Source organism: Falco peregrinus, chromosome Z (genome assembly GCF_023634155.1).
Source record: "Falco peregrinus isolate bFalPer1 chromosome Z, bFalPer1.pri, whole genome shotgun sequence".
Lineage (NCBI taxonomy): Eukaryota > Metazoa > Chordata > Aves > Falconiformes > Falconidae > Falco > Falco peregrinus.
In genome coordinates, this window is record NC_073739.1 from 1,540,542 (window position 1) to 1,559,932 (window position 19,391).

The following is a 19,391-nucleotide window of genomic DNA, read 5'->3' on the forward strand; positions in this document are numbered from 1 at the left end:
CACTTCTGGCCTGTGGCACTGGGCTGCAGCAAGCTGGCCCAGAACCCAGCAGACAGATCAGTCTGCTGATATTCTGCATCCAGTGCAAACCTGTCTAGCATGGCCTCTCCTAGTCTTCTCCTGAGGTTTTCAGGTTCGAGGTAATGGGGCCAGGCTCAGCTAACCATCACTAGGATGTACTGCCACTCCGAGTAAGATGCTCACCACTACATGGTGGAAGCAAAAACCAGCAGACACTAACAATCCCACTGATTCCTTCTTTTCTGCGTATTGAAACATACTGAGTATTTCACAGTAACCACACTAAAAGCGCCAGCTTTCAGTAAAAAAAAAAAAAAAAAAAAAAAGTCAAAACATGCTGTGATGAATGTACTGTCTGTGTTGCTGTTGAGTTGGGAGTAGTATCAGCAGAAAATGTTTCAGGTCTGTGTAGACAGCAAAACGACTGCGGTGCCCATTGCTACTGTAGGTATGGTACATCTAGGACATGCAGACCAGTAATGTCTGAACTGGTGCTCTGGAGCCAATTGCAGCACCTTGAGCTTACACCTCACGCAGTGTAAAGTCTGAGAAAACATTGAGAAAATGTGTGTTAGTCCTAGTTCAATTATCATGTGGTAGGAACTCCCTTAACAAAGCATCTTCACCTGAAACCTCTCAGCTAGCATCTACTGTACAATGGCAGCCTGGTTCAAAGCCCCTTGAGAAGGTTTTTCTGTGAGTCATATCTGAAGAGCTAGATAGCCAGGCCATAACCAGTTACAGACTAACAATCACAGTTGGAAGATAATTGAAAGCTAGATGGTGAATTAGCAGCTCTTGGAAATCAGCATCATGGCATGCTCTTCTTTCCTGCTCAGGAGAGCTGTTGCATATAAAGTAGGTTGAAGCCTCCGTATGATTGCTGCTTCTTCCTCATCAGTGCTGGGTACATTCCCTAACGTTTTGCTACCAGCTTTCGAGCTGGTGGTTAATAATAGTAATTCTGGTGGAGGGAAAGAAGCTTCTGCTGATTTCACATTGAAGGCAAACAAAACCGGAAAGACTTCACTATTAGCTCTCCAAAACACTCGCTCCAAAACACTCAGATCAACACAAAATTCGATTGTGGGCCAAATGAGCTCAGATTATAGCCGCTGCTTGCTTTCCTCCTATTGGCATGCAAACTGCTGCTAGGCAGTGGTATGAAGTCCAGCTGGCAGCCGTTTTCTGAGAGCTCAGCATTCCTGTGGGGTTGATATTGGAGCTGATGATACTGTTTTAATACCTTTAATAATGACCTGGATGATGATGTGCATTACATGGTCAGCCAGTCAACCTCTAGTGCTAAATAAAAGGAAACTGCCGGTACACAGGACAGCAGGGCTGCTCTTCAGATGGCATTTCACTGTAGAAATGGGCTGACAGAAATCTCACAAAGTTCAACAGAGGCAGAGACCAAGTCCTGCACCTAGGCTGGAGCAACTCCATGCAACAGCACAAGCTGGGGAACAACTGGGTGGAAGGAGCTTTGCAAAGACTTAGGGTCCTGGTGGGCAGCAAGTTGAACATGAGTCAGCAGCATGCCCATGCTGGGCTATATTACACATGTGTAGCCAATAGCTTGAGGGACATGATTATTTCGCCCCCCTTTGGTACTTCTGTGACTTCATCTGGAGTACCACGTCCAGTTTCGAGCTTCCTCAGTACAGGAAAGACAGCAACAAGCTGCAGCAAGTCCTGGAAAAAAGGGCCAAAAGAGCGTCAAGGGGGCTAGAGCATGATGTGAGGCTGAGGGGGCAGGGTTTGTTTAGTCTGGAGAAAAGAAGGCTAAGGGGAGATCTTACTTATGTTCACAACTGTCCGCATCAGAGGATGCAGAGAAGACAAGGTCAAGACTCTTCCTGGAGGTGCACAATGACAGGACAAGAGGCAACACACACAAGCTGGGACACTGGAAATTCCAGCTAGATGTTAGAAGACCTTTTGCACTATGAGGGTGGTCAAGCACTAAAACAGACTTGGAGACACCCAAAACTCAAGGAACAAGGTCATAAGCAATCTGATCTGAGTTGACCCTGCTTTTGGTGTTGGGTGGGGGTGTGTGGGTGGGATGGGTGGGGTGTGTTGGACCAGATCACCTCCAGACCTTCAGCCTACATAATTCTGCAATCCCATGACTGAATAGATTATCGCAAAATGCCTGCAGATGAGCAATAAGGCAGTGAAACGCCCTGGGCATTCTGTGCTCTGACCAGACATGGAATTGTAAGTCTGCACAAAATACAGACACCCTGATACTATTTGCCATCTGCTACAGTTAAAGTGTGGCTTTCTCTCTATTGTTGGTTTCCAAGTGTGTCCTTCACTATCAAAATACTCTTCCTCATATGGATTATTTTGCAGAGGCTTGTTATCTGCCATCTACATGTTTCACTTCTGTGATCTTCCTCGCTCTCCATGACCCTTACACTGCTCGCAAGATTAACTCAGTTACTCCTACAACATACGCAAAAGACTCATTTCCACATATTAACAGGTAGGATTCATGTGACCAAACAAGCTATTGAACAAACACATACTGCCTGGAGCTCTTCAGTTTTCTGTTAAACTGTAAAGTCTATCCATCACCAGAGGGCTGCATATGAGTTGTCAGTACAGAAAAACAGCAAGACAGTGGGGGATTTACTGTAGCACTGCCTTTTCACCCAAGAAATACAACACAGTGTGCCTTACAGCAGCAACAGACTGGTTGAAGACTGACCTACTGTGGTATCTCTGATTTTTGGCTTTATTCCATGCACTGGTGTTCATATAACTCATGGAAAGAGCAAACAAAATTCATGCCTCCCTAGGAGGGTTCCCTGTAATGAAGACTTTGGTAGGCAGGACTACATGCATGGAACTGTTTTATTTGCTGAAGCCTGATTTAAAAGCTTAAGACCCAAGCCTGCAGCTATGACAGTTGTAATTGATTTCACTCACGACACCTTACACCTAAAATCATTCGCTGTCCTAACAAAAACTGACTAGACGGACTTCGAAAGTTCACGAAACTGTCACTCTGACAAGGTTAATGCATACCTGAATAGACCTGAGGTAATTTTCCTCTGGAAATATCAAAAAAAGGTAGAAGATAACATGGGGAACAACTTGCAGCTAATATTTATATGCAAAATTACTTTACTAGTAAGACTTTTTGGAATGTAATTTAAGACCTGCCAAAATAATTAATGTTCATCTTTCTACTGCAATGCCTTCTACAGTTTGCTTTCAGCTTAAGGCTCAATTAAAAGATTAAAGACTTTAAACAGCCATTTCTTTTGCCTGCAAATATGCCTGAAGACATGACATACACCAAAGTGCACCAAGTATAATACAGAAGTTCTCCCAAGTCAAGTCTTCCAAAAGGCACAAACATACATACATCTACTGCACAGCATATTGATGCTGACTGATACTGCATTTTTAAATGACTCAGTATAAATTATTATAGAATAAAACTGGGCTTCTAATGAGAAAATACCAGCTCTATTACATATTAAGTTTCTCAGTAGAGAAGGGTAATGAACATATTTTCTTCACCTACCAATTTTTGTGGGAAATCAGATGGATCTGAGAGCTTCTTAGACAAAAGGGAAAAAAGCTGATTAATGAAGCCAGTTAATTTCAGCTCATTTTGTGCACACACTTATTCTTGTTTGAAATTAAAATTTTGTCTGTAAGTTTTCTGTCTATACCTTTTTTAAAAGCGTCTGTTTCAGCTCTTGTTCCAGTTTTGTAGCTCTGCTTTCTGAACCAGCATTTCCTCTCAGTTATATTGATGGTCATTTGGCAACGGGGACATTAACAGAATTTTCAGGAAAATGTATCCACCTCATGGACACCAATGATAACCACACTAAAAATAATTAGTATCTGTATTTTTAAAGTCCAAAAAGGCCCATATGTTCAAAAGACTACCTAGCAGGCCACTGCATCCAAATGTATGCCAGTGAATTGCAGATAATCCATTCTCCATTTCTTAATTCTTTCATATCTTCAACACGAGAAATTAAAACTTACTCTGTGATATTAAGATATTAGTTAAAATGTAGTGCTGTGTCATATAGTCCCTGCCTGTGTGTTTCTGAAAAATCAAAAATTATATGAGAAAACAGTGTTTCCTTAACAGGCAGCCATCAAAACTAATACCTGGGAAAATTCTTGTGCTATCATGACTATGTGCATATCTAATAATCCTACTTCACTTGAACCATGTTTCCCAGATTTTAATTTTGATATAGAAATAGTAACTAGCAGGGCTTCTTTGCAGTGTAAAGCAACTAAATAAAATACCTGACCACAGGCTAACCTCTAAAGGATTCAGTAACTCGAGGCAGTTAAGCACTTGTCTAAATATAAACCTTTAAATATGTGAGTTGATCCAGCAACATATGTGAGTTGATTAACCAACACATTTAAGCACTTGTTAAATATCCCAAAAGAATTAGAGACACAAGCAACACAGACTGATGGAAATAAATACAGGGTGATGGGTCAGCTGAGCAGGCTTACTGAAAGTAAGGCAGCCTCGGCTGGAGCAATTTATATCCATAAATATTTAAGATTAAATACATTACATGTAATTATTTAACACAGACAAGAAAGCCCCTCTCCCCCCCCCCCCCCCAAAAAAAAAAAAAAAAAAAATCTGTTCAGTTTATGGTGAACACAACAAAGTGAACCCCTGTACCGGAGCCCTCAGAATACTGCAGACATAAAAGAATTAGAGCAGAAACAGGACTTACTTTTTCCTTTATCTCCCCAGACTTAAATTGAAATTAAAACAATGAGGAAAAATTCACCCTGACACTCTGGCAAATAGTATGAACTATCCAAACAACACAGGCAAAAAAAGAGTGAACAAAGATACCATCAGTCATATGTAAGTACAACTAAAGCCTCTTGGATGTCTTCAGCTGACAAAACTTCCCTTTTTGGTGTTTGAGGATTATGAACATTATCAGTCAGAACAAAACCAAAGTCACTTGTCAAGCTTCATAAAGAACTTGATGCTGTGACACATTCAGCTTCACGGTTGTACCTGTATCAAACACCAGACCACAGGGGACATCTTTGTATTTCTTTTCCAATTTAGTACAGTCTTTCTTCGGGCCCCCAAAATGCACCTGCGTCATCTCAGTTTTGTAAAGGAGCCAAAGCACTACTGTGAATCCTGGGGTTCGCAGGCAGAACATTTTCCCTTGGTATTCCTTCACAATTTCTTACCATGGCATTCTTCTTGTTCTTTTGCATTTTTCACTGCCCTGAACCTACACCACAGACCCTGCCTAGCATCTTACCACTGCCACTTTTTGAGTCAGTCCTCCCAGATTGCCATCTTCCCAAGACATGCTTCTTTCAGATGTACTGTTGTGATCTAAGAGGACAACTCCCACAGACATGGGCTGAAGAATGCCAAGCCAGGCCTTCAATTATGTGATTTGATACAATAATGGGTGAACCAAAAAAAAAAAAAAGCGTCTTTGAAGGAGAGAGAAGGATTTGCACATGCTCCTTTTTCCCTGATTACTAACATCAAACGTTTCAAACCACAATACTCCACAGCATTCCATCCCAAGTTACCAAAGATGCTACGGGATTCACTGGTCCCGATTTCCAATTCTGTTGTCTCAGATCTTCAAAGCATTTCATGTTTGTGATGAAAGAAAGTCTCCTAAGAGAGGCATTAAACTGTGCTGCTGTGAACACTGCTGTGGATGGATAATTTGCTGTCTTTTAGTAAAATATGACAAAAAAGGCAAGAAAATTTTACAATTATTTGTATGACTGCTGTCTTGCTCATTTTTTCACTGGCTGCCTGTGTACAGAATTCCCAGCCAACCAATGTCAAATTGGAACAATCCTAAACCAATGCAAATTTAAACAGGTGTGGTCACTTTCAAAGAAGTGACCTTTGTGGGGGAAATACTGTCTTAGTGATATAGTAGAAAGGTAATAAACAGCCTTTACCACTGCCTGCAAAGCTGGTCAGTGATCCTAAGGGCCACTGATCCTGCCCAGGCACACGTGTAAAATTTCACACTGAAAAAACCAACACGTTTAATACTTAAATTCAGCAGAACAGAAAGCAAGGCAAGTCCCTTCTCATTGGTCTTGCTTATGCTGTTCTTCAGCTTTTCTCTACACCCATTTCCATGTCCAGCACGGCGACTGATGACCTGTCTGTTGTGAGCTCAGGAAGGAGAAAAGGGGAGGCTGCAGCCAAACAAAAGCCTGCACCGAAGCAAAAGCAGAGAACAGCCTGTATGCACCAGGAAGCACACTGCTGTCTCCACTCAGTAAAAATAAGCTGATGGACAGATGGACATAGATAGACAGATGTAAATCAATGTATGTGTGTGCGTATTTTCTTGTCATTTGACAAGTAAATCAGTCCCCTGTAATACATAAAATTAATCCAGCCACTACACTACATACAGATTAGCAGGCACTTTACTCCAGCTTTTAAAAAAAAACAACCTAGCAATCATTTAAAAACCTTCTAACACATCAATACACAGCTAATCATGACTCAGCCTAAGAAATACATGCATACATATGCCTGAAATATGTGTGAAGTGTGATGCCCATGGGAACCTTGATTGCCTTTATCTTCCCTACCCTTGGGCCATTGGCACCTGTTCTAGTAGTCCTTTCTGGCTGTATGAATCAGCTTTGGCCATGATTTCTAATCCACAGGCTTGCTGGCAGCACATTGAAAGAACAACTGGCATCTCATGTTGAGGGTGAACTAACCACATTGACAAATTAGCTATTTTTAAATGTAAATGAAAACCTGATTTTTTCTGATTTTATTTCCTAGCTTATTAACAGTGGATCTCAAACGCCGTTGATCAATTATTCTTACCTGCAGTAAATGCACTCTGATTATTCTTAAATCTGTGACTGCTCTTGCTGGCAATGAAGAAGTTTAACCGCGAGATCCGACGCACGCTTTGTGCACATCTCCCTCTAGTGGAAGCAAAGCTCCGGAAAATCAGCAAAATGCAGCAAGGCAGTTTCTCTAGGGAGATGCAACTATTAAGGGTAACTAATACAGAACGAACGGTGCCCAGCTGTCCGTGCAACATCATCTCAAGATTACCAGGAAAAGTAATGGACATCTAGTGAAATGCTAAAAGTACAAGAAGCAGAAGACTGTCTTGAGAAAAAAAAATCTTACTGGATTTATAAACATTTATTTAATTGCTATATATAGTCCTGGAGATTTACTCTGTGAATCTTAAGGGAGTAGTTCGGAGACAGCAAAATGTGTCATACATTATGTTTCAAAAAGCTATCCTCTGAGAAAGCTGTAATTTTTTCTGTATTTGTTTTTTTCAGCTGAAGGTTCGAGTTGGCTTCACGGCTGCATGGTGGAGGTAGGGACTACTTCGGTGCCCCAGCATTGCTCTTGGTGGAAGATAAACCCCATCTAGACAAGAATGACGTCACTGAACAATACAACCATCTAAAATGGCATAACTGCACCAGCACTGCTCCCCATCTGCAAAGAGTCTGGTGTACTGTGAAGCACGCTAGTGTCAAAACTGCGAGTGCAGCTGCATACAGGGAGGAGTCAGCAGAGGCCACCGGCCCAAGGTTAGGACTGTCCCACGCGCACTCAGCAAGCCACCAAGCAGGCTCATCAGTGGCAGTGCTCCAGCCTCTGCCATCTGCCCTTCCTTGGCTGCACGCCAGCAATGTCGCCCTGCGCTGTGACGGGAGCACAGCACGGCGCTCCCCTACACACCAGGGTACAGGCGCTCCGTCTGCACTAGCTGCAGTGCCTGTTCACCTGCCCCACTCTGAGAAGCCGAGGAAGCAGCTGGCCCAGAGAAAGGTGCACATGGAGAGCAGCTCCTGCCACCCCTCACCATCCTCCCAGCTCCTTAGCCTGCATGTAAATATAATGTAAAGTGTAAAATCCCGGTGTAAATGCCCTTTACACAGTCTGGCCGTCCAGATGGATGGAGAGGGATGACCAGCCACTGTGCCCTGTGCATGGCCACCAAGGGCAGGGACAGCCCCCTGGGCCTCCTGGGCACAGGAGCTGCCTCAGGGCTGGCACCCCCAAAGCCCTTCCTCCCAGGGGTGCTGGGCAGGGGCTGGGCTGCGCGGAGGGGCTGTGTCACCCCTGTGTCACCCCTGTGTCACCCCTGTGTCACAGTGCTATAACCTGGCAACACAGCAGTCACAGTGCCCTGGGGGTACAAAAGGGGCATGGTTCAGTGTCTCCCTGCCAGAGCTGGCCTGGGGCCGGCATGAAGACATAGGAGAAGAAAGCCTCAAGGGGCCGGTGGGATTCCCTGGGGTCTGAGGGAGGGAGACTGGAGAACACTGGATGAGGCTGCTGGAGCTTCTCTGCTGCAAGGGCAGATTCTGGCAGGGCCATGTTCAAAGTTCATCTGATGGATGGAAATCTCGCTTCTGCCTTCAGGGAGCAGACGCAAGCCCCTCAGGGGATGAGAAGAACCACCAACACCTGGAGGTGCCCAAGGCTATCAGGTCTTTTCAGCTGGACAGCCATGGCAACACCAAGGGAATATCTTCTTGAGGAGCACTGCAGAGCTCGCCATCCTCATTCCTCATGAAGCCAGGGGCAGTGGCCATGAGTTATGGGATGCAGAGATATTGCCAGAAGTCCCAGAGCTTTGGAGCACGCACTGGTGCCCTGCCAGGCACAGGAAGGATTCTTGCCCCCCAGGTCGTTCAGGCCAGGGTTGTTTGGTCACCCTTGGAAGCTGGCTCTGGGTTGAGGTAGAATAGGGCTTGGGCATCTCCCGGGAGGCGTGCCCAGCCCATGGGACAAGGAAGCAGGTACTGCTCACATGCTCAGGGAACAGCCGATCACCCGCGCTGCCTGGGGTCAGGAAGGAATTTTCACCCGGGGCACGCTGGCACTGGCCCCCGGGGTTTTTTTGCCTTCCTCTGCAGCATTGAGCGCGACCACTTGTCAGGGCTCCTCGGGTCCCTTGGGCCAGGTCACCGCCTGCTGCTCATGCCCCATGAAGATGGCCTCTCATGCCCTGCAGCTGGGGGGAGGAAGGTTTTTTTTCCCCCGCAGCGGGCAAGCAAGTGTCCCAGCCCAGGGTCTTTTTGCCTGCCTCTGCAGCACTGAGCAGGGCCCCTGGCCAGGGCTCCTTCGGGCCATTCTGGTGAGGTGCCTGCTGCTGGTGCCCCACGAAGCTTTCGAGGCTCCCGGGGGGTGGGGGGCAGGGCACAGCATGGCCCCCGCGGGTTGCTGCTTTTCCTCTGTAGCACTGAGCACAGCCCCTGGCCAGTGCTCCTCGGGGCCCTTTCGGCCAGGTTCTTGCCCACTGCTCTCACACCCCCGAGGCACCCCGGTGCCCTGGCGCTCTGGCTCTCTTGCCCATCGCAAGCCTTGGCAGGAGCCAGCTCTGCTCTGCCCTCGGCTCCCTTTCCTCAGGGCTTCTGCCTGGTGCCAAACAGTGTCTGCTTGGCAGGGCTTCAGGCTCGCTGCCCCATCAGGAGCTGCCCCTTTCCAGCTCTCCCCGCACGTAAGGCAAGCGCAGGGCAGGCATGAGATCACTTTCCATGCATCCCTGGCCAAGAAGCACAGTGGCAGAGCACGTTTCTGAAGGCAAAAAGTGTGCTTGTCATCAATACGTGCCATACTTTGGAAAATACCCTGTGGCACCACAAACCACCTTCTTCTTCTTGCTCTTTTGTGTGGTGAGTTTCAGCCCTCATTCGTGAAGCTCTCACTCTTCAGCAAGCAGGCATTGCTTGGCCTGTGTCTCTGCTGCTTCTTTCCGTGGCTCTGTGCCTTTCCTTTGCCAGGCTGCAAGGGATGTTTTTTCAAGCTGAACTGAGGGATGCACCAGCCTGCTCCTGGCTACACGTGTGTTGTCTTAATGCTTGTGAGCATTGGCTCTGTAACAGATTCAGAAGAATAAAAGAAAATCCTGTTTCCACTTGTAACCTTTGTGATTTGTGTCATTGAAAGCATTTTTGGAGCCAAGGAAGCCCTGGTGTTTCAGGCAAATAACAGTCACATCGTTGTTATTAAACCTATGGTGAACACCAGGAACAGAAGGGAACAGAACTGTCATGCTGTGCTGTGCCTGGAGTGAGAAGCTGTGAGCGGGTCTGAGGGGTCCCTCCAGGAGGGCAGCTCTCTGCAGGGCAGGGCCCAGGCCCAGCCACGAGACAGGGGCAGGCATGGGCGCATCTACAACATGGCTCAGGCAGGGACTGAAGGGCCCAGGCTAAGCTGAGACACATCCCCTGTGTCCTTGGCAGGAGACGGGGTGCTGGTGGTCCCAGGGGAGGCCAGTCCCAGCCACTGAGGGCAATGCACACCCCCAGGACCCTGGCACAAGTAGACTTGCACAGCTTGTAGGCCTTCCTTTTAATGATGTTTATGGTTGCCCACTTCGGAGACAAGAGTATTAGGCCATGGACATCTGCTCTGAGGGAGTACTACTGTTCTCAGGATACTGTGGTTTAGCTTGTTTTTCTAAGGAAAACAGCTCAGGCATTTCTGAAAATTAGTTCAAGTAGGATAAAAAAATCCACAGGGAAATGAACAGGTATTGCTCACCTCAAAAGGATTTGCAGCCATTTAGTTGAAGAGCACATCCTGCTTCAGACTGAGGGCTTCATCTCAGCCTCCCCAGGGTCAGACATGTGGGGTTTTGCCATCCTGTGGACACCCAGTGAAACTGGATTAACACAACCCTTTCACAAAAAGCCCATCACACCTGCCCTTTGCAAATTTACCTGGATGGTCAAATGATCTGGATATGACCCAGAGCTCTACCCCCATCAGAAAGTATGTGCCTCCTGCCAACAAGGTGACAGAGGCAATGCCCAGGCTGGGACGTGACTGCCCATTCAATCCCTTCTGCTAGTGCAGGGCTGGGAAGAAATGTCAGCAGAGATTTCCTCAGTACATACTGGTAGGGAAAGGAGGTAGGAAGAAAATGACAAGAGAACAGAACAGAATAGTTCAGCTGGAAGGGGTGTACAACAGCCATCGAGTCCAAACTGCCTGACCACTTCACAGTGATGACCAAAGTTGAAGGATGGTTATTAAGGGCATTGTCCAAATGCCTCTTAAACACTGAAAAGGCGTGGGACATTGACCACCTCTCCAGGAAGCCTGTCGCAGGGTTTGACCACTTTGAGGAGCAAGGAAAAAGATGATCAAGAAACAAAACAAGTTTTGGACTTCTTTCCAAGAGGACGACCTCACCACAAGCAGGGTAAGAGCGTACGTCCCTCAGTGCATCGCTAAGGAGTGGTGAGGAAATCCTGCGTGTGCTCTGTACATCTCTGCAGCGTGCATGCAGAGCGAAGCAAAAGCCTGTCTTTCCCCTCTCGCATCCCCCATCCAAAGTAAAGCTCCCCGGGCGGCACAGGTGCCTGCAAAGGGCTATGTCCCACAACTCCGTTTACCCCTGCGATCAAGTTAAATGTCTGGAAGCGGGCTAGGCAGTTCGGAGTGCCTGAACACACTGCAGGTGCACGCTCGCACTAGGGGCACATCCGTTTCAAAGAGGCCGTACGGACAACGGCACACACGCTAACGAGCAGGTGAGGGCTCCACGGCAACAAGCGTTTCGGCAGCACGGCTGAAAAGGGGGGGAAGCAGCACGACCCCGCAAGTGCACTACGGTGACGGGGCGAGGCGGAGAGCCGCTGCCGGGCCGGCGGCCGGTGCGCTGTGCCACGGGGAGACGCCTGCGGCCGCTCCCGCGCGTTCGCCGTCGGACGGGCCCCGGCAATAGCGCCTGCACCTCCCTCCGGAGAGCGGCTCCACCTCACCGCCCCAGCCCCGCACAGCCGGGCCTCAAGATGGCGGCGGTGCGGCGCCACAGGGAGCGGGGGCGGCGGACGGAAGTGACGTCATGTCGGTCCTGCGACACGCCCGCCCTCCCGCAGGCGGCGCGGCGGGTGCGTTCCGCTGCACTTCCGGCGCGCCGCTCTGCCGGGCGGTCTGTGCTGCCGCGGCGGGCTCGGGTGAGCGGCCTCCCCGCGGCCCCGTGGGGCCGGGCTCTCCGCCGCCGGCACCGGACGGCTGCCGGGGCGCCCCTCGGGCGGGCTGAGGGGGCTCGGCAAGTCGCCCCCCCCGCCGCCGCCTGAGGAGGCGGGCGAGGGGCCGGGCGGGGCTGAGGCAGCGCGGCCGCCCTGTGGGTGCAGGCCGTGCCCTGTGGGAGGCCGTGGGGCGCTGCCCGGGGCGCTGCCTGCCCCCTGCCCCACTGACCCACTGCCTGCCGCCTGACCCATTGCCTGCCGCCCCCAGGAGCTGCCCGCGCCGCTGCCATGACCAGGTGGGCCCGCCGGAGCGGCGCGCCCGGCGAAAAGGCGCTGGCTGCCACCCCCTGGGAGCAGATGGTGGCGCCGGGGGGCCGCCCCGTCCCTCTCTGCCTGAAGAAGGAGCAAGAGAAGAGGAAGAAGAAGAACAGAAAGAAAAAGGATTATCTGAACGAAGACGTTAACGGGTTTGCGGCGTTCCTGAGGCAGAGCTCGGCGGGTGGCGAGGCGGCCGAAGCAGCCGGCTCTGGGCTGGACAAGGAGGTGGCCATAGCCTTGAAAAAGGACAAGCGGCGGGAGAGTAGGAGGCTGAAGAGGCAAGAAATGAAGAAAAATGCCATGGTGAGTTTTGTCTTGAGTCGGGGGGGGTGGGTTTGCTGGTCGTGGCAGCCGGTTAAAAACTTGGGAGACGCTCTCTGGGAAATGGGGAGTCCCTGGGCTCTGCTGGCGCTGCCAGGAGGCGGTGCAGCGAGGAGGCCAGTGCCGTACCTGCTGGACCCATAGCGTGTACTAAATGGCGTTTCACGTTTATAAAACGTTAAGCAACCCGACTTTGAAACAAGCAATGATATTCGGCTTCAGTCTTAGCCTTTAGCATGGCTTTTTCGGTTTAACACTGTGCTTGCTAGCTTATGATGGATTCACAGCCCCTCCTGTCTCCTGGGTGAAACTAATTCAGTGCGTTTCTAGATGTAATTCGCCAGCACAATGTTCCTGCTTTTCTGGGGCCTCTTTCTGCAGTGTCTTCTGCTTGAGAATTGGAGCGAGATCTTTAGCAGACTGTAATGAGACTGTCTAAAAGGAGTTCTCTCAGCACGGACTTAAATGCATTCAGCATAAATTTGTGCTGAGTGTAACTGGCAACATAGTAAAGAGAGTTACTACTAATTAACCTGGGATAGCCAAGTTCTTAATGAGTAAATCATAGGACTGGTGCAACATTGCTTGTATTCACCTAAGCACTTACTGCAGTAGTACTTAAAAATCTTGTGGAGCTGTGCTGTACTCAAAATAAGTGTTGTCGTTCATCCAGAGCACTTGGTTGCCAGTGGGTGAATACCCTATACGGTGATGTTGGTAAAAGGAGAAGAGTACCCATAACGATACAGTTTAATGGCATAGACCACTGACAGTTGTTTTGTGATTGAGGTATAATACCTGTTCTGTCAAGCTGTTTGGGGAGAAAAATCCCGTGATATGTTTGCCTTCTGAAAAGCTGGAAGGCCTTGTTAGACTGGAATTTTCAAGTCTTTGAGGGCCATTCACAAAATCTTGTCTTTTTATGTTAGTGTAACCACAAATCTCAACATTGAAGGTGCATATCTCATAGTACACTCAAGGTTTCAGCCATGAGAAATAGTGGTCTAGTAGAAGTCTACTGGCTACAGGTGGTAATCTGCTAAGTAAATTCTTTAGTAATCTACCTGAAAACACTGTGTTTTGCTATGCTGACTGTCTTTGAAAATGCATATACCTTAATTTTTATTTTCAAAGGTATGTTTCCACTGTAGAGAACCTGGCCATGGTGTTGCTGATTGCCCTGCAGTACTTGAAAGTCAAGATATGGGTACAGGAATCTGTTACCGGTGCGGATCCACAGAACATGACATCAGCAAATGCAAAGCAAAAGTAGATCCAGCGGTTGGTATGTCTCAGAAGTTTGTATTTCTTGAGATGCTTTGGTCTGAGTCTTCTGACTACTGAAAGAAAAGCCTTCCGTTTTAGTAATTTAACTGTTTTGAGGAGATAGGTTAATACATTTAACGGAATACAATATTAAAACAACGAACTTGATAGTGTAATGTTTATAGTATGAGTGTAGTAAAATATTATTATAGTGTGTTCACAGTTGTCTGTGACTTTACAAAGTTTTTAATGTGGATCATAAGCTGTGTGGGATTTTGCAGGGGCATTTCCATATGCAAAATGTTTCATCTGTGGTGAGATGGGGCATCTGTCAAGGTCATGTCCAGATAATCCCAAAGGATTGTATGCTGAAGGTGAGTGTACTAATTTACTAAAACCAAAACACATTTTTCATACTTAATGGATATGGAACAAAGTAACATTGCAAGCAAATGAGGATCTGACTGAAAGGAATTTCTGCATATTTTTTACTGTTGGTAAAAGCAGATTAATTCTAGGGAATTCAGAATATTGATTACCTAGGGCTTGCTGTTTTAATTGTAAACAATGTTAAATGACAATATGAGATGCAAAGTATGTGAACTTGCTGGTGATTGCAATATCTAGAGGCACACGAAGGAACAAAATCATAATAGGCTGTAGGTACATAGTGTGTATTTGTATGTACGTATACTGAAAGTACATGATAAAAATGTATTCTTGTACTATAGCGTAAGACTTTGGGAGTGGTTCACGCAAAACAAGGGCTCTCACTAGAAAGAGGACATCTTCAGTTTAAGAGAATTTATTGAGAAATGTGATCCAGGTTTGAAGATTTCACTCAGAATCTGCTCTGCCCTGTTTTGCTGTTGGCACTAACACATAGCATTCTGTCTCCCAGTATAAACTTGAGGTCTGGTAAACTCAAAAGGGTGATCTTAGAGCACAGTTAAATTGGAAGAAAAATCACTTTACTTTCAATGTTTGGATTATGAGTGGAATTTATATTTTGTATCACAGTACCTCAGTTGGATTTCCTGCCTCTCAGGAACACCTGTTAATTTAAGAAGTTCTTTGAGTATGGATTTCAGCAGAATTCAGCTTAGTTTCTCAAAAAGAGAGCTTCCAACAAATCAGAAATATTCAGTATGTGGTGACTGGAATCTGTAGTATGTGATGCTTTACAGAGCAGTATGGTTACAAACAGCTCGCTCTGTCTGTCAGAGACGCGGAGGCAGAGGAAGCTGTCTTTGCAGGCTTCCAAAGCTGGCTGCGTATCCGCTCCACAATGTTACAACGTTGTGCCAAGGACCACAGACCTTTCCATAGGGACATTTCCTTTTCTGTAGTGACAACCTGTAAATAAGTAGAATGAGATTTTTCAGTATACGAGTGAGAGCAAAGTAGTGTGGGAGGGTCGGGGGTTTTTTTTTTTGGGGGGGGGGGGGGGGGCGGTGTTCATGATTTTCCCAGATGAGCAACAACTTCCTCTTACCAGGTGGTGGATGCAGACTTTGTGGATCTGTGGAGCACTTCAGAAAAGACTGTCCGGAAAAACAGAATGCGGGTGAGATGCAGGGGAGTATACAGAGTGAAATTTGAGTGCACAATTAAGTAATACTTACTTACTGCTTTGCCCAACTTTGGTCAGGAAAAAAATGGTTTGAAAAGAGAACTTGCAAATAGCAAAGGTGACCTTCCTTTGGGAATGAGTGCTTATATTAAGGGGTATGTGGAGGAGGCATTACGTTGCAATGCAAAACTTGAACCTTCCTTTAAAAAAAAATAATGTAGCATGTGGGTTTCTGAAGATAATATGAGCTAATATGTATTTGTTAGCCAGTATTTATGCTGCTATTCATAACTTAGCTGTGGAACAAAACTAGTTTCTTCTTTTGATGATTTCTCTTTGAAGTGGTGGAACGAAATACAATGTTGGCTGCAAGGGGGTGGTACTAGCAGCTTGTAAAAGCTGCGTGTGCAGGCAAATGTTCCAAGTCATTCAAGACAGGAGAGAAAGAGGAGTCAGGAGATCTGTCCATCTGGATTCACCAGCTAATAAAGCAGCTTGCTTGCATGTTCCTCGTGTGGGTGGGAAAAGTATGTTATATATACCAAAAAAGCTGTGCTAAGGCAGGCAAAAGCGTCAAACAGGTTTGAAGAATGAATCTGTTGCTGAAGTGGTGACTTGTTTGTGCATTTTTCTACTTTGTATGGCTTATAGAACTTTTGGGTTAATAATATACCATTTCTATGGTATCTATGTAAGAAATACTTGTGGATGCAATAGAGGCCTATACTTTAGCCATTTTCTGTATCTGGTCTTTCATAGTTGCATCTGAGACCGTATGTAACATTCTAGATGTGTGCTGCTTTGCTAGTTTAGAGCAAGTGAGATTGAGTCTTAACTGGTATGGTGGAATTTTTGATATGAAAAGACTCTAAAATTTCCCCAAACTCACCAGCCACAGCAGATTGCTGGGAAGTGACCACTCAGATGACTGCTGAGTTGAAAGTTTGTAACGTAGCCCTTGTTGGATTTCTGCACACCACATGGATGGCAAACTACCTTTGTGTGGTTAACGGTTTCTGTAAATCAAAAACCTGTACAGATGCAGTAGGAGAAAAGAAATATTTGTAAGGAACAGTGTTGCTCAAAGCTGGGCCAGCTGTTGCAGGAAATGGCAGACTTCAGCTGTTAGTGAAGTCCAGTGCAAGTCTTTCTGCTCTTTGGTGGTAAGGTTCTAAATTATATGTGAAGCAGAACTGGAATTTTTTTTTTACTTCTCTTTTTTTTTTTTTAAGTTTTATGTCCATAATGAAGACTGACAGTTGCTGTTAATTTCTCAAGGGACATCTTAGCCTTTACGCTAATGTTTCAAAACTATTATTGCTGGTTAATATTTTAATTAGTTGGAACTGTGACACTATTGGTAAGAATTGTAATACTCTTTGGAACAATTTTGCATCATGCAAAGTACTTTTAAGTTACAGGAAGACAGCTGGTAGCTGCAAAGAAGTTTAGGCACTACTTGTTTCTTCAGGTGGAATGACTTGATGTGAGTTGGGATACGGAGATTTTGCTCTGTTGTGTCTCCTCAGGCTGAGTTTTTTCATCTATAATAGAGAGGGTCTCTCCTCGACTTATTCTGAAATGTTCATCATAAGAGTTATTTGGACTTCATGTGAGAGCTAATGCATCATTTGCATACTAGTTGAATGTTTCTTTGGACAGTCCAATAGGAAAAAAAAATGTAGTGATTTCTGAACCTTGACAATCCGCATGGGGGAAGAAAGGGTGTTTACAAAACACATTTAAAAAAAAAAAAAAAGTTTTGTAAGGAGAGTTGGATTCAGGGCCAGAATGACATGGACAAATCTTTGGTGAAGTAATAACAGGCCCTTTGTGGGTCAGATCTCCCTGAAATGCAAAAGTTTGATGTAATGGCAATGCTTAGCCTTCCCGTAACCTCTTGTGTCTCACTCTGCAGATCAGGTTACGGTTGGACGATGGGCCATTGGAATGAGTGCAGATTATGAAGAAATTGCAGAAACGCCAAAGGTGCAGAAACCAAAAGTGAAAGTACCCAGAGTTGTGACGTTTTGAAGGCCTCTGCTCTAACCTGTGGTTAGCCTGCACTGCTGCACTCCAGAGTAGTGACTACACAGAGTGGATTGCTGGTTCCAGAAGATCAAGCAGATTGCTGCTGCTAAACTTTTTTTTTTTGTTCCCCCTTGTTTTTCCAGTTTGCCTCCCAGACTCACCTAGCTTACTGAAAAGCTGGGAACAACAAAAGTACAGCAAGTGGATATTTTATTTTTTCATATCTGCCAGAATACAGCATTCCCTCTGATTCACGTTCTCCCTTACTGCTAGCTGTATGAAGAGGGAAATTGGCTGCTTCTTGTAACAGGGACCTGGCTGCAGTAATCAAACTGGGAATGTGTGTTTTATCATGGGGTTTATGACCACTGGATTTCAGTGGTCAGTGTTGTCACCTTAAGAGCGCTGCTTTTAGTTATCAGAGGTGAATACAATTACACTGATCTTACTAAGACTGTTTCTTTGTTTCTCTGAAAGGGATTGTGGGTATTTTCTAAAGAGTCTTATGTTCTGGTTGGGTTTTACCTTCTCCTTTTAGAAATAATCAGGCCTTCTGAAGGCTTCAGCCTGCATTACAGAGTAATAAACAACAGCCCTGAGGGAAAGCACACGGCGATAAAGCTATTGCTGCTGAAGAATTAATTCACCCTTTCAATGACAGTGGCCTGATGGCCTTTGTGAGAACACAGAAGGAACACCAGGTAGCAAACGAGAGGTCAGGACCGAGTTCTGAGGTGCTTAGGACCAGCCACTGCAGCCACTGAAACCATAGGTTTGGAACATACTTTTCTTACAGCAAAAAACAAATACAGGAGTTCAATTGTTCAGATATATTTTATATTTGTACTTTTTAATTATTTTTAATAAAACACTGCTGAAGAATATACTTGCTCTTAATTTAGGTTTCCTGGTTCTGCTCTGGATACAAAGGCACATTAAGTTGACTAAGAGAGGGCATGTATTTATCATTTTTATAATAATCAGGGCACACATTTAAATGTGGAAGAAGAGTGGATGTGAATGAAATCAAAGATCAGTTACGGTGTTTTAAGTAACTACTGGATCAAAACTCAAAGCAGTATCACTTTAATGTGGACATTTTGCAACATACCTTTATCCCAGTTTAAAAATTGTTTATTTACTCATAGGATTGAAAGGGGTATTGTTTAAAAAGCATCTTTTTAGACTATTTCTTGTCTTCAAAAACTCCTTGATATTGTAATGTGTTCTCTTACCCGTAGGAACTTGAAGCCATTCGCCTTTACTTTCCTAGCAGTACAGTACTTCCCAGATAAGGAGTTGGTAGATGGTGTGTGCCTGCTGTGGTTCCAGAGTACAGCCTCTCCTCCTGAGGAAATGGGCTGCGGCAGGTCCGTGGCTCTGAGTAACGTGTGCTCACCCAGTTGTGCTACTACAGTGTGGGGCAGAAGTGTCCTCACTGACGGGCTGTCTGTCAAAACTGCTAAGTTGTGTGTTGTACGACACCTAAGTTGGAGAAAAAGGAAATTCGTTAATCCCACAGCTGATCACTGTCACTTCTGCTTGGTGAAAGGGACTGTGAAACCAGGACAACTGAGATGGCGGTTGTGGCAAAAGAAGTCCCACAAGAAGCGGTGGATTAACCTTTGTTCTCAAAGTGGAGCAGAAGCAGGGCATGCTAGCATCCAGCTTGCCGAGCTTCTGAGCCCAGCCTTCTCTTCATCCTCCTTCTAGTGCTCCTCTGAAGGTCAGTGAGCCTAACAACCACCGCTGGGTAAGGCAACCTTGTGTTTTGTACCTGTGGCTTTGATCCGTCTTGCGCTATGGAAACACTTGCTGGGCTCCTACACGTGACAACTGCTCTGTTGTCCTCTGA

The 19,391-nt window shown here is 46.1% G+C and overlaps 1 protein-coding gene and 1 long non-coding RNA gene across 2 annotated transcripts; one reads left to right on the forward strand and one right to left on the reverse strand.

Annotated features, from left to right (window-relative positions):
• Positions 1-9,619: 9,619 nt before the first annotated feature.
• On the reverse strand, positions 9,620-10,775 carry LOC114011802 (uncharacterized). Its single transcript, XR_008744838.1, has 2 exons — positions 10,592-10,775; positions 9,620-9,921 (listed from the first exon to the last, which is right to left on the reverse strand). It is a non-coding gene; the product is annotated as an uncharacterized LOC114011802 (long non-coding RNA).
• A 1,167-nt stretch (positions 10,776-11,942) lies between these two features.
• ZCCHC9 (zinc finger CCHC-type containing 9) lies at positions 11,943-18,420 on the forward strand. Its single transcript, XM_005236197.4, has 5 exons — positions 11,943-12,648; positions 13,801-13,951; positions 14,214-14,306; positions 15,431-15,499; positions 17,424-18,420. The coding sequence occupies exons 1-5, from the start codon at positions 12,316-12,318 to the stop codon at positions 17,537-17,539; spliced, it is 762 nt and encodes a 253-aa protein (XP_005236254.4). The 5' UTR covers positions 11,943-12,315; the 3' UTR covers positions 17,540-18,420.
• Positions 18,421-19,391: the final 971 nt, after the last annotated feature.